Below are 16521 nucleotides of genomic sequence, written 5' to 3' on the forward strand. Positions count from 1 at the left end.
TAGTTAATGTATAATACGTTGCAGTGAAATTAATGAATCCCCAGATACTTTTTCCAAACAGGTGTGATTTTCCTTGTCATAATATTATATAAATCATATTGTAATACAACTCTACAAGTAACAAGTTGATATTGGACAGCTTCCAAAATAGCTTATAATATTTGCTTCATCTATATTAAATCACACACCAAATTAGAAATTTTGGATGGACCGAAGGAAAATTCAATTCCAAAATACCCTCTACTTGTTTAGTAGGGTATAATTCCTTAAAATCAAAACTGACATACATAATTTTATATAATGTACAAGTTTTCCAAATTAAGTTTTGACCAGGCTTTAAAAAAAAAACAAAAAAAAAACAAAAAGAAACGAACATAAAATGGAATCATGAAATGTATAAGAGCCTGAGTCCAAAACCCTAATACTGTACACAAGTTTTTTGGCTAAAATAACTAGAAATACTGTGAGCAAGCTCATAAAGAGAATACCCCAGCTTCAAATGAAAAACACTTATTGGATTATTTCCTTTTGGCATCATTCAACAGTAATTATATTCCTTCATGCACATCTACATATGATACCCAACCTACCTATGACATTTCATCAGAATCTCTTGAGCCCTTCATGAGGAATTGCATTTAAGGTTTTAACATGCAAAACCCATAATTTGGATTATCTCCCTTTGAAGTCTTCCAACAGTAATTTTATTCCCTTAAGTATATCCACATATGATATAATATTACATCAAAATCCCTTGAACGGTATTGGAGGAGTTATGAGGTTTTAGCATGTAAAACTCTAAATTTGGACTTTCCCCTTTGGAGCCCTCTGACAGTAATTATATTCCTTCATACACATCTACATATGATACCCAACCTCCAAATAAAATTTCATCAAAATCCCTTGAGTGTTTTAGGAGGAGTAGTGCTTACAAGAAAATATGGACAGATGGACAGATGAACAGACACAAACAGACAGGGAGGTTCTTATATACCCCATCTCAAACTTTGTTTGAGGAGGGTAAAATAATACTGTGAAAGTTTAACTTTAATTAGTAGATACCAATTTTAATGGATTAGGGAAGTAACACAAGTTCATGGATTCTTAAATTTGTGGTTTTGAGGTTTTCAATATACACATCAAAGGAAATCTCCTTTGTTGGAAACCTAATTTCATGGTTTGGCCTACCCTCAAAAACCATGAAAATTGGTACCCCAAAAACAATAGTACTTTCATTGTATATAAAATAAAAGCAATCATGTGATTGTCCATGTATTACACATTTTAAAAAACAACACAAAGTTGTGTTGTTCAGAGTAGCGAAAATAGGAAAGTCCCTTGATACAGAAAGTTCATACAAGACAGCAACCATAGTTGTTTACAACATATGCCCGAATTACTTGTATATAAAGCCACATGTAATATTTGAAATCAATCCATCCATTAGGAGTCATGATAACTGAGAGGAAATTCAGATTGATGAATTCAGAATTCAGGTGATTTCAACATACCACCCACTCATTAGTGTAAGAATAAACCATATCAGTGATTCTGGTATTAAATATGAATTCTAAGATCTATGATTTTGGTAGATTGAACAACCTGACATTCCACAGAAGATGGCCTGTGATGGTAGGATCAAGTATTTGGAAGGAATAATCTTCAGTCCATCTCTTTCCTGACATTCTGTGTTCCCATAGTCCACATACAATACCTCTACCAGGTTCTTTCCAGCAAGGATTCCTGCAATGTAAAAGAAATGTTCATAAAAGAAAGAGTCAACTAGAACTGGATATAATCATTACTCACAGCATAACAGGATGTTTCCCCAGCGTCCCTATTGTAACAGTCATTACAAAAACACTGTCTGACCTACAGACATGTCAGGCAAAAAATCAGTAGGTCAGACAGCACTTTAAGTCACTTAGTACCCCTTCATGAATTTTTTTGACTTTATAAAAAATTTTTTGGACCAGTGGCCATTGTTTAAATTTTAATACGGCCAATCGGAAGCCCATGTGGTGACCTATTTTCACACCAATTATGAACTATCTACAATATTTTTGGTTTCAAAACCTTTGTGCACATCTATATATGGTGGTCTATCTTTGTGCTAAGTTTGGTTTAAATTCATTCAGTCGTTTCAAAAGTTCTGTGGACAAGATGGAGATTAGAAAAAGCAATTAAAACAATCATATAAATTACTGTGTACTTGCTCACGAAGAGAATACCAACCACTTCAAAAGAAGTTAAATATACAACCTGTACATTCAAATATCTCTCTCTGGAATTTCATTCCCACATGCACATCTACATTTGATACAGAACCTTCCCCTATTTAATGGTAGAAGAAAATTTTAGCCATGTATATCCAGTTATAATGTATCAATATGAAGATTAAGAACCAAACATAAGCACTTCCATATACGGTAATGAGGTGTTACTTCTAGTTTTCATTTACTGCGACAGTACTGGAACCAAATTTCGTGGTTTGACCTACCCACAAAAACCACGAAAATTGGTACCCCATGAACAATAGTACTTTCACACTACAAGTGTTAAAAAGATTGTCCTGAAAACACAAATATATCCTTCTAACCTTCTATCCTTTTATGCACTTACCTGGTGAGAAAATGTTTGTCACACTTGTAAATAAACATACTAGGGTTTTATTAACATATTTATAGAAAAGATAATTTTTGTGTCACATCTCATTTAAGCAAAATGGTTAACTCTTGAAAAAAATAATTAGTAAAACTGATAACAAACCTGTGATCTTAGCTCTATACCAAGAATTATCTGTACTAAATTTAGCAAGACATGGCTGACTAAGATGAACATTTTCAACATAATCATCATGAGGTCCCAGATTCTTGCAATGTTCATCAAGTTGCTGCATGAGGTCATCTAACTGAGTGGCATATTTCTTGAGTTGACAATGGAAATGCTGAGGGTCAATTACATGGGTGATCATGACTTCCTCAGAGGAATACAGGGAAACTACAGTTGGCTGGTAGTTATCAAGATTTTCTGCAAAACTTGGAATTTATATAAAAAAAAAATGAATGTAAAGAAAACAAAAACAGTGTATAACTGTAAAATTGGAAAATAATGTCATTTTAAGGTTCAGAGTACAAAATTTAGTCTATGAGATGATAAATGAAATTTTTGATCCAATCAAAACCGTCTATCGATTGACAAAGATAATTGATCTGTGCAGCTATCAATTTAACAAATGAAAATGACAATATTCTATAAAATCATCTGTGATGGTTTTATGCTAATCAGAATACACACCCTTAAAATATCTAAATCTATTAGACACATTTCATTAAGTTTTTTACTGGGAAGATATCTGATCAAGAATTCCAGAGTTATTAGTCCTTTAATATGCAAATTTATGCACACTTACTGTATGTAGTAACAAATTTGCACATGGCACTAACTAAAGTGTGACCTGAATGGCTAATTGCAACCTGATTTAATTATGACTGATTCATCAAACTACCTATGACATGTTTCAGGGATGATTTTACTAGGTCAACAAAGCGGAAATTGGCAAAATCGGTAGTAAATATACAATAAAAAAAGAATCGTAACAGTAAAATCCCAATTTGAAATAGCAGAAATCGGTTAAAAAAACCAGAAGAAAAATCATCCCTCTACAATTGACACCCAATTGAACTGGCATTCAAGTTACTCTTTATAGAAAATATGCTGGGAATAAAATTATCAACTTGATCTCTCCTGACACCTATGGTTTATATGCATGGCTGGATGTGAGAAGCTAGATCTTCATTTACATTTCAAAGTTGTGGCCACAGGTCACATCAGAGGGGGTGACTGTTTGTAAGGGGTAAATTTGCACTATAAGGCGTTAACGCAATTGAAATGTGGTTGCACAAGACAGGTGGCTGCTGGTCATGGGGGCCAGAGAGCCTACTGTACAGATCTTCAAACAGTTATTAATAACAACTTTGCCAACCTTAATTTTTTGTGCCATTTTATGACAAGCACTATTCCAAGTCTGAATGTGTCTCCAACACAAACCAATCAATAACTTTGGAAAAAAATAAGACTTGCCTACCTACTGACCCTAGTTTTTTAAGGGCATGTTAGCAGAAACAGGTATTTTTTTCCTAGCCTAACTGAAATGTCTCCAAAAAGTATAAAAACCATAACACCATGAAAACTAACAATTGAATGAAATTAGAGACATCCTAAATTATGATGAATGGACAGACATTTGTATAGCATAACATGTTTAGTCTTTGGTGAACGTATCAATATTAAAAACTATTCTCAAGTATTTAAATGTAGTAAAAAGTTACCGTTTAAGCAAATCCACATCACAGGCCCGGTTTCCACTCTCCTTTACAACACAAATGAAGTTGATTCATCATAAATGGATCTTATTGTTTTAAAAATTCCTAAGGGAATGTTTCTGTCCGAAATTGTCTTTTTCAACCTTTGAATAGATTTGCCAAAAAATAAAATTGCTTTGTGTATCAAAGATGTAAGCTTATGTGTACCTTGAGTTTGAGACGTGATTTGACATAGCTGGCTTTGGTATCCTTGGCAAGCTTGGCCCTCTGAGTTTTTGCAAGATTTTACCATTGTTTGGGTGACTTGTAAAGTCTGCCTCAAATAATGGAAAGGGGAAATCTAAAATAAAGATGTACTCATATAAGCATTTACAAATGTACATTGATGTGCACTAGTCTATCCTACAAATGTTTCAAGACAATGCACAATTATACATGAAGCAGGTTATAAACATACAATGTAATATATGGCATAATTTATATACATGTAGCCCAAAGGACTTCCACAAAAATTTTTCAAGTAGTCCTCTCCAAAATTAGGGAGGCACAAAACTATTGAACTACTGTTAGTGTCAATCCCTATAATATAATACTACAATCATTATCAACAATGTGCAATCCTTTTTCTTCTCACCAAATCAGCAAGCAACTTGCAAATATAAAATTTCACTAGTTAGCTTCATTAAAAGTACATGATGTGGGCGCAACACGGATTATAATACCTCACCTAAACGTGGTTGAGGCGGAATTGAGTTGAGAATTGGACCTCTGTGGCATTCATCGTTTTGCGGTTGAGTCGCGGCTGAGCGCTGCTTGATAGACGGTAATGTGATAGCGTTGAGAAATGATTTATCGTTTAACAAAAAAAAAATCCCTTTAACATAATATCAATGTAATAATTAAAAAACTGTCCGTTTTTTCATATAGATTAATTGTACTTTTTTCCTTCAAACTTGATTAAGTTAATTTCTACCCGTTGAGCATCATCACGATGTTTCTTAATTGTTTACAGGTAATCCTTACCTGTAAAATTTTACCCTGCAGGTGTTCTAATTATTTGATAATTATTTCCAAATTTGAAATTTACACAGTAATTAACATCACATTCAAACATTCATACCATTAATTGTTTTACTGCTATAAAATATGCCGCAATTTCACAAGTTTTGAAAAGTGTAATAAAATGTAAAAAAAAAAAAAAAAATTTTAATCTGTTTTATGTTTTAAATACTATTTTTTTTTTCTTTTTTTACTCCTATTCAAATTTCAACTTTGAATTTCAATTTGAATAAAAGCAAATACAGAAACGAGATTAATCATTATACTTGATGTGCAGTGTGTCACTTTCTTCATGTAGTTACAAAAATGTGTACTTAGTTTTATTTATCTGCACTGGTAGAATTTTACAATTATGCACATGTCTTCTAAATTTAGAGCATCAAACTAAAATTACCACAATTTTTTAAATATATATTGTATAAAGAATTATGCGTGCAGATTTTAAAAATTAATTGTAAATTAATAAGTACATATTAAGTCAGATAATACCGCACTTACAATATTGTGTAGATATATCGATGTATACAATTATTTATAGATATTGAAACTTTGTTGTAAATTTTCAGATTATATTTGAAAATTGAGTAATGAAACAAAAAGTGGAACATATTTTGCTATCTATTTCTTCAAAAGATTACCCTAGAAACACTTGCTTACAAGTTTTACGTTAAGCAGGCAATGAATGATCAGGATTTAGCTTTCTGAAGTGCTTCTAAAAAACCGAGAGTCTAGACTGTAGCAGAGGGGTCTTTACATAGTCATATTAATAAAAGAGGCTTAAAATTTTGGCAGTAGACGTTGTCTTAGATAATTGTTCACTCGCCCCAGGACAGCCTTTCATAATTTGAAAGTTCTACAGGTATTATTGTAACTTTCAACTTTTGGGACTTCTCCTTTCATTGGGATTTAGTGTAGAATAAATCTTGCCATTATTATAATGACCGTCATGCACAGAGTACAATGAAGATAAACTTTTACAATAAAAGAATTAAGCAAGAAATCCAAGTTAATATATCTGTTGCCAAGTACAATAATCTATAAAATCTACGACATTCGTATTCTGCATTGGCAGAAGTTCTACCATCTTTATAGAGCAGGAGTGGTTGTCATCAACTCACTGTCGAATATTCATAAGCTCATTATAGTGTATCGGTAGAAGATTTTGTGTGATAGTTTAATGTTACTGCAAAAAGACTAGTACAGACGACTCCACTTAATCGCATATCGCTTTATTGCATATTTCTGTTATTAGCATAATTTTCTCCTGCACAAAACCATTTCCTATTATTCTATTAGGGAAAAAATCGCTTATTTGCATAGGCCTTGCAGGTGCATTTCGGTTTATTGCATAGAGAATTCTGCCGGTGATAGGTATGGAAGTAAAATGTTACCTTGTTACCAGATTGTTTGAACCGGAAATGGCAGTGTTTTATTTACAAATTAGTACGAGTTAATCAGGTAAATAATAAAATATGTTTCTTTTTGCTAATACAGCTGTTAATTGGTCAACATGTCATGGACAGTCATAATTATTTTGTTAAATAAAGTATGAATGAAAGAAGTGTTTTCATATTTACATTATCAATTTGTGTATTGACGCTCATCCAGGTAAAGACAGGTTTTCCCAAATTCTATTTTAAGCCTTCGGGTCATAAATATGTCAATCATATTTATTCTTGTAAAAACTAGATTCTCATCAATCAGGAGGTGTTAATAATGGATTAAAAACATAATGGACATAAAAGATAATTTAAATGATTTCTAATTACATTAAAATAAACAAGCACATAGGTGAACAACTTCTGACGACATGCCAAACATCACCTTATAATGCGGCTTGGGGTTCAGCTTGGGATATTTTTTGTCCCTTTTTAAATTCTTCCAACTACAAATGATTATCAATGTAAATTTAATTTTCTTTAATGAGTTGAACAGTTTTTAGTGAGCTTGGGTTACTAGGCATAAATATCAACCGAAAAGTAAGTCATCATTCATTCAGTACAATGTCTAAGCGAAAGTGTAACGATGTCACACTTGTTGACAAGTATGAAGTTAACAAACTTCTTGACCAGAAACTGTCACAGACAGAAATTTCGAAGAAATTGGGATGCTCCCAATCCCAGATTTCACGCATTTCATCAAAGAAAGAGGAAATACAAGACCAGTATTTCTCCAACACAAACCCAGAGAGAAATGTCAACAACAGAGATCAACTGTTTCGCCAAGGCAGGTTTCAAGACAGACTCAGGTGCAACAGACCAAGTCCTCATCAATGCCGTAGCTGATGTTGAAAGACCACCAACAATGACCGAAGAAAAATTCAACAACTATGTAGACCACGACAACAACATCGAGTGCTTTGGGGAACTCACAGACACCGATATAGCCGCAGCAATACTCTAAGATGAACCAATAAGAAATGCCGACCCTGCCGATGATTCCAAAGACATCACTTTACCAGTCACACTGTCAGAGGCAAACAACCACCTTGCTGTGTTGCGTCATGCCATGGAAGAACATAGCTGTTCCGACTACACATCTTTCTACAAGCTTGAGACGGAGATACTGAAGATGCTTGCCCAGTCTAGCCACCAGTGCAAAATCAGTTTGTGAATTGGATTCCTTAGTGACAATAAACATGTATTGTAGTGCATATTTAATGTGAGGTGCTTTCATAAACTGTACTTTTTACATTTTCTTTTTGTATGATTTGTGATTTTAAATGCTAGTGCGTAAAGTAATGGACAATTAAATAACAGGACTTTCTTGGTGCTCATTCATTGTTTTTCATATGAAATAACTTATAAACCTTGTTTTTATGTTATATTTTTTATGTAAAGAAGGTCAATAAACAAGACAAACACAATATATATTATTATTTATTGATAAAAGAACAATACAATGAGAAGGTCTATAACAATTAAATACCAGATCAGAAATGTTGAACAGTGATATTCCTGGTTGATCCACAGTATCGTCGTCTTACCTGAACTGCCACTTCCGGTAAAATCGTAATTTCGGTTGTAAGAATAGCCCGGTTATTTGTATAATTTTTACTGGCAAATAGGCTGTGCAAATAAGCGGAATCCACTGTATTACCAAATTGTTGATCTTGAACTTGATGTGTAAGAACATTAAAACTACATACTTTAGCAGGAATCGTATATCTTTACCAGTCAGTTAATTAGTTAGGTCAGTGAGATCAGAGTTGTATTTGGCTACGAAAAGACGGTATGGCCTATTTAAATAGCCAAAACAATTAGACCATGTAACAGCAGTGACGATAGAAAAGTTAGGCTTCTACATTCAGTCTGTAGAAACAAATGGTATGGATTCATTTCTAATTGGGCCAATATCAAGGTACATACAGACGTGAAGCTGGGATGGATAAATATGGCTTCTACATTCAATCTATACGAACTTTCCAACCCTTTAATATATTAAAAGCCTTATCTTTTCTGCGAATTATGTCAATAGGTCCTTGATTTCCAGGTCATATTTCAAAACTTCACAGAAAATTATTATTGAAACCGGTTATTTTTAGCTTTTCTCCTCATCAGATATTTTCTCATTGAAGTACCTCTGTTACCACTATTAACTCTGTTATACTTGAGTGTTCTTACAAAACATATTAAAACATGGATATGTATGGGTATATGATCTTTTAGATATCTATCACAAATTTGTCATTAAAGACCTGCATGTTTGATGGTAATCAAAACTCAGCTTGAAGTATTTCCCATGCTAAATATCACAGCTTTATAAAGTAAATTGAAAGTTGGCATACAGACCAGGGAAGTAATATCTAGATATACTAACAAAACAAACATGAGCTCTTTCGAACTCAAAAATCGCTGATACCCTAGTATTTGTATTTTTTATTCCAATATTAGAATACTATTTTCAATAAAGTAGGTAAAAGTATCCAACTATCAAATCAATACATATTCTGCCCATCTGAAAACAAGTAAAAATATAACATACATGTATATGTTACTATAGTATGATTCATTAAAATTGCGATTTTTTTTAAATTATAAAATAACCAACATATATATTTGAATTGTCTGTTTTGTTTATTGAGAAATTCAGGTATATAGTTCAAATTTTTTGTTGTCATAAAAAATTCTGTTGCGCAACGGAAAGAGTAACATAAAAAAAGAAAGAAAAAAAAATATGCATTGTTTTTGTAAACAAGCAGTAGTTCCCCAACTTGTGGCATGTTTGTGCAAATCACACATATAAAGCATTATATACAAAATAAATTTGATTTGCCTTTAATTTTTTCCCCTAAAAAATCGTGGACAGTGGAGGTAGAACAGCACAGCGACCCAGTCCTATCACATCCCCCCCCCAAAAAAAAACAAAAAACCTCAAGGTCAATGACACTATAATACTTAATTTGAACTCCGATATTTTAACCAGCACTATATGATTAGAAATAGGATGTTTATTTCATTTGTCAGTGATTTTGTTAGCCTCAATTTACCTCCGATTTTCGGCTGTTTCCCCAAGAGACAGATTTCCAATTTGGGGTATTTATTTCCCAAAATTATAAAAATCCCCAACGTAAAACTGGTAAATATTTGACTGTTTATGTTCACTATTGCCTCTGCTCAGATTTCAAGAGTGTGCATTGTGTTAATTTTCATTCCCTGAAGCGCAAAAGTGTTTCAGATTTTGTTTACTTCTTTACCCAAAGTCGGCGCAGGTACAATTTTCCATCTAGAAATTCAACTTCCTTTCACTCCCTAATACGCAATTTCACCCCAATATTTTTGGAGACGGAATCATGTCTCACAACAACAAATACTACACCAAAAAGTTAACTAAACAGGACGCCGCAGGTTCTACAACCATGAAGAACCTGTTCTGTCAACATCATCTACAAGTAGTGATAAAAGTGACACAAAGGAGATTGAAAAGGAAATTGAAGATGACATTATTCTGAACGCGTTTTTAGATTCTGCTCCAATCAGTCCAGTGTTGACATTTGTGAATCAGATGACCATATTGAAACTCCTCCATTAAAAATGAAGAAACTTCCAGCAAATAAACCACCTCTTATGGATCCTGTGCAATTACAAGTCCAGTAGAAAAGTTTCAAAATGCAGCTTTTTATGTTGCAGTATACTGGTCTGCTTGTCAACCATTTGACTTGAAGCAGCAGTGAAAAAGATTTAAAAATCTCAGTTAACTCTTGTTTCATTTTAATGTTTTTAATAACTGTGTTCCAGCCAGGGGTACCTGACTACATGAATCAGATACATGTCAAATTCAATCATTATGACTTTCCAACCTTTTTTCTCAAAATGTCCAAAGTAAACTGTGTTTATCTTATTATGATTGTCTAACTGTTGAAAAAAAACCTGCTTACACAAACAAACCTTGATGCAATCATGAGAATTTGTAACAGAAATGAAGAGTTAACAAGTAGAGACCTAGACAAACTGGTCGAAATGTTTAATGGACTTAAAGACAGAAAAATGAATCTATAGTTAACAAAGTGAAACTGTTCTCTAAAGTGAATTAAAACAAACATCAAAATTATTTGTGCTCTTTAACGTTTAAAACAATGAATCAATTTTACATGTCAATACATTTTATTTGTATGTATATGGCTGTTATTTGTTTTGGTTCTGTCGTGGTTGTCTGCATATTTTTTTTTCCCAATTTGTGCAAATTTTCCCAATAAAAAGGGAGGAGGATGCTTTGAAAGAAAGTAATAAAATCACGGTTTGTGTAATTAATAGGTAGTGCCCTGGAGCGTCAATCAATCAGCATGTGGTGTGTACTTGCTGTGTGTGTATTTGGACATTACACAGCTCACCTGTCGGTTCTGTCAATATACACATACATAGTAAAGTATGCTGTTTGAGTTGTATGTAACACTGCTTTGCTATGTCACAAAAATGTACAAGATGTCTTAATCAGCTTGGAAGAAGCTTACTGAGACACTAACATCACTGTACACAGCACACATGGTGGCACTGCAGGGGACGTAACTGGTGCGAACTATTTTTCTATTTTTGGACACTGTAAACTGCTACCACATTTTAAAGGATTACGGGCTTCTGTTAAATTAATCCGATTAACTATTATTATTTATTTTTTTTTTTTTCGTATATGCCAGGATGCTTCATGTGTCCATAATTCAGCCACCTTTAATAAATATCCTTGGCTTAACGGATGAAGAAATTTTATATGAATATAATATTCATACAACTTGAAATAACAAATAATTAAACTCTGTATAATGTTTGATCCTGAGCTTGCGTGGAAAGCAATGCATATGTAACTTTACTTCTGACCAACATATTGCCATTTGTAACTAATTGATGAAGATATTTATGAAGCAGCGCACAAAGTGTAAATAAAATACATTCAGTGGCGGATTTGGTAATTTAGCATAAAATTTGGACAAAATCAACATATTATACTATAGGCATTTCAAATTAAGTGAAACGGCATTGAATTTGCATTTTCTAAAGCAATAAATCACCTATGTCACAATAATCAACTAAATAGAATGTCCTTGGTGCATCCGATCTGCAACAAATATGAATTATTGTTAACAATAACTCAATCTTTTAGAGTAGATGTATTTTAAATATTACTATGTTCAGTTCCAGCCAAGACCTCCACATAAATTATGGGTCTATTGTGCCAATGATGTGGCTCTTATGATATATATTTTATTCCGTTGGCACAAAAGATCCAGTTACAAGGAACGAATCATGACATTTCCGGATCTAAACTACGTGCGGGCGAGTTCAGATGTTACATGTATAATAACTATACTAGATTTATAGAACTACGGTATAATGAAATTAATTACAATTTATCTATATTTTGTAAAAAAAAAAAAAAATTAGAATTCACACCAATATTTTAACAAATTCCAATATTCTTGTAGTTTACCAGCTATTTTTTTATCCTGAACTTCATAATAAACTTTGCTTGTGTTCGCAAACTATCGCGGACAGAGTGACAAAATGAGGACAAAATTATTTTACATGTTTTAATACTTTCAAAAACTTGTATTTTCACATTGCAACCCACGAAATATTTAAATACATGACGAAACTCGGTTACAACCACATAAAAACTCTTCAACAATGTTTACTACGTATAATATTGTAGTAAAACATCATATTCAACTTTTTGTTTTAAAGATGGTGTAATTGATGATTTTGAAATCAAACTTCTAAAATCGTGACCTTACAGCCAAACAAGTTCAATCCTGGAACAACTTCAAAACTCTCTTACATTTTTTATATGCAGAACATTCTCAAACAAATAATGTATGTATACAACCAAAATCTGTTTTAATTACATTTAAAGTTACAAAAATAGAGTAGCCCCGCCAAAGATACAGCAATTGAAAATAATCAAGTAGCTAGGAGAATACAGAAATAAACAGTGCTTCGGCGAATTGACTTTTCATGTACTATATTAGTATGAGCCACTGCTTCTCATTGATTTAGAAAAAAAAAAATATAAAGTATTAACCGTAAATTTGTTTAGCCACAGTTTATAGCATTATTAGTCAAACAGTCCACATACTAGAAATTTACGTTTTTCAATAATATTAGTTGAAAAAAATGAGCCATCTAATTTATACCCAGATTTGTAATTAAAATTAAAAATACCGTTTATAACTACAATGTTCCCAATAAAGAACAAAGAGTCAGCTGACCTGTCATCAAAGTCGAAATTAATTGTTAAACAAACAACTTTGCTACAATGTTCACACATCGGTAAATTTTAGATAATTGAATAAAACCGGAGTGCAAATCAGTTTCCTCTCATTTTAATTCACACAGCAATTAACAGCCGTTTATGTCTACACAGTTTGCAAATTGGTGAATTAGTCTCAACCAGCACACGCCGTTTCTCAGCGGATCGCAGCAACTCCGTTACCGCGACTCAACAGGTGATGGGATGCATGGAGAGCGTTGAGAATGCAATTTTTCTCAACTGCATTTAGGTGAGAAATTAAAATCCGGGTTGTGCCCAATGTATCAACAGCCTTTAAAGTTCACTGAATGTAACATCAGGTTGGCAAAAATATTTTGGGATGTCAAGTTAAAAAAATGTATTGCCCAGACTTCAGGGTAATTTATATACTAGTCAAGAAATTACATTTGTAACACATGCTACCACCCTGCATAGGGTATATTTTCTTTCCAACCCTTTCACTTACAGTACTACAATTATCATTTCTGAATAATACGTATGAATAAAACAAACAAAAAAATGCTCCAAATAATTAAAATTAAAAAAAAAAAACAGCATGAAAAAAATTTAACTATGCATATTTTAGCAAGTATGAAACTAAAAAACCCATTACCTTTCTGTTGTTTAATCTGTATTTCCACTACTTGGTTCACCAGGGTATTCTCAATAACTTCTTTTGACACACCACTGTCCAAACTTGATATCTCACATATGATACACTGCTGAGGTAATGAGGCAAACTTTCCAAGCAACATCTTTAGATCTGATAAACTGCATTTTATAGAGTCACCAAAGTCTGCACATGTTGCCTCTATTTTCCCATGATCTACTGCAGTTACTATTGCTCTATACCAACCCCCATCAATATATTTAGTACAACAGCTGTCTCCAATTCCAATGCTTTTCAACACTCCATCTGAAGTCCTGTAACATTCGTAAGTAGTTTGAAGCTGGAGTTGCAACTTTTCTATTTCTGTAATAGATTCAATTTTAGTCCTTTGAGCATAAAACTGTGATGGTGACTTCATTGCAGTAATGCAAACCAACTCTTTTGCACCAATAGTTATATCGGGCTTGGGAATTGATACTAGAATGTCTGTAGCCACTTTTGAATGTTGTTTTGCTATTGAGGCATCATCTGAGCTCTTCCCAACACCTAGGAGTTCAGCATTTACGTAGCGATCTAGTTCTGGGTCTTTAGTGTCATGCAAATCAAGCTGTAAAACAGTCCCACGTTTTCCTGTCACTTTAGCTATCAATGGGTCTTTGCTCTCAAAAGCTGACAATATTCTTATTTCCTTTGCTGACCAATGTTTATCATCAGTTTTAGTCAAGTCAACAGTACATTCTAAAGCCTGAGTTGGGATTTGTATATTGCGTGAAGATAACTCTTTTAATTGGGAAATGTCACACCATTCCTCAATTCCAAAATCTACAGCAAGTACCAAAACTCTATTATGCTTGCATGCTACTACAACTGCTCTGTAACAAACACCATCACTCATCTGAGCTAAACAAGGAGTTCCATTGGCAGGACTAGATAAATTAGGACTACACATAAATTCCTGAGATATCTTGTTCATTAAACTATCAAGAATAGGTCCATTTTCGATAATCTGGACATAAAACCTTCCAGGATGAAAAACATGTGATATACAGGCATCAAAGTCAATATTGGACTCAAGCTGTAATGAAGCAAATGATTGATTTGTTGGAGATTCTAAAGATTCTGCTCCTGATATAATTTCTATCTTATCAATTTCAATTGTGTACTCATCAGATGACTTAGAAACAACAGTTACAAGAACTCCATCTTCATCTGCAGTTAGTTCTTGAACTTTTTCATCTAGAGTGTTGCTTTTCAATTTACTCCTTTTGTAACAGCATTTGAATCCTTGGATTGGCAACTGACAAAACTTGGGTGGTATCTCCATTAAATCAGTCAAACTTTTAGACTCAGAGTTCCCATAATCAATAAACTGAACAAGACATTTATCTCCAGTGATCCCTAAAACTTTTGACCTGTATGGAACTGCATCCTCACTGAATTTGGCAATGCAACACGTGCCTCTTTTTGCTTGAGGTAATGGGCGTGCTTCTATTTCAACATGAGTAGCAATATCTTGCATTAATTTTTCAAGATTTGTCTCAAACTGTTTTAACTGAATCCAAAACTTGTTTGCACTGTCTACATAAGCAATGTAAGACTGATAACTTTCACCTACTTTGAGTGTCATTGCTTTTAAAGATTTTGCATCTTTTGATAGGTCTTTTTTGCCATAGATGTATTGCCCATTATCAGTACTCAAAGAAATTACTAAGCCATTGTTTTCAATATCTGTAACTTCTGCGGTGAACTCTTTGTTGATCAAATCTTCATGCAATTTCTCTTTATCACTTTCAGACCAAGTGTTTCCTGAAGGATTAACATCTTCCAACACACATCTAACAGCTAAACTTGGATACTGTTTCAGCTCTGGTGGAGAAAGTCTAGCATCCAATATGTCAACAACCTCTACGTTGCCATAGTCAATAAAAATGACTGAAATTTTGTTCTCCCGAACTGTTAAGACTTTAGCCCTGTACCAAGTTGCATCTTCACGGTATAGAGCAAGGATTATGTCACCCTCTTCTGGCGACTTAACGGGACTACTAGATGCAACAGCTTGTATTACTTGCTCAGATACAGTATCTACGATTTCGGGTTCACAAAATTGTCCATAACCAATGCAGCAGTCTGCATGAAATTCCACGTGGGTTACTAAGACGGGTACTATTTTTCCAATTGACAGCGTACTGCTGTTCGCCATATTGTACTTTTAATCAAAATTCAATTAATAGAGAATGTTAGGAATCATTCGTTTGTGTGTATGGGTCGTTCAAAGCTACGTATTTAACTCAAAGTCTTCAGTTATATGCTTCATTTTCCATTTTCCGCAGGTTCTTCCATGATGAATCACGTGACGTTGACAGATTTCCCGCGATTTTCGTAATCTACCTAAAGCTAGTAAGTCGCTCCGTGGACACTCCCTAATCGTTTTCAGTTTTACAGACAAATTTTGTAAAAAAATCAAATTGAAAAAAGATGCATGAAATAACTATTCCTCGATTAATATAACCAGGATAAAGGGCAGGTTTTCTAGTACAATTAGATATGACTTTATACCAAGGATATTTAACTCCTTGTTTTCCCGGTCTAAACAGGGATTTTTGTAGTCTAATATAAATAATATCCTAAGTCTAAAAATTAATAATTTAAATTTTCAAAATATCAAAAAATTAAACCTGTGAATCACAGGCTGTGAACAATGTGATACCAAAGAATATCTGTGCATTCTTTTTATTATAAGCCTATATATTTGTATCCAAGGAGTTAAATATAACTATATGTATAAAT

At 33.3% G+C, this 16521-nt stretch overlaps 1 protein-coding gene across 3 annotated transcripts in view; it reads right to left on the reverse strand.

Moving 5' to 3' along the window:
- LOC148628615 (uncharacterized) overlaps positions 1-16101 on the reverse strand; it is a 45012-nt gene extending 28911 nt beyond the window's left edge. For all 3 annotated transcript variants that reach the window (XM_088591101.1, XM_088591091.1, XM_088591082.1), the window contains exons 1-4: positions 13738-16101; positions 4533-4665; positions 2770-3038; positions 1603-1743 (exon numbers count right to left, since the gene is read on the reverse strand). In XM_088591101.1, coding sequence (XP_088447227.1) covers positions 1603-1743; positions 2770-3038; positions 4533-4665; positions 13738-15934 — 2740 coding nt within the window. In that variant the 5' untranslated portion in view covers positions 15935-16101. The remainder of the gene's footprint in view (positions 1-1602; positions 1744-2769; positions 3039-4532; positions 4666-13737) is intronic.
- Between the last annotated feature and the right edge of the window lie 420 nt (positions 16102-16521).

Source organism: Perna viridis, chromosome 1 (assembly GCF_037379345.1).
Source record: "Perna viridis isolate PV_CMFRI_1.1 ecotype Kerala chromosome 1, ASM3737934v1, whole genome shotgun sequence".
NCBI lineage: Eukaryota > Metazoa > Mollusca > Bivalvia > Mytilida > Mytilidae > Perna > Perna viridis.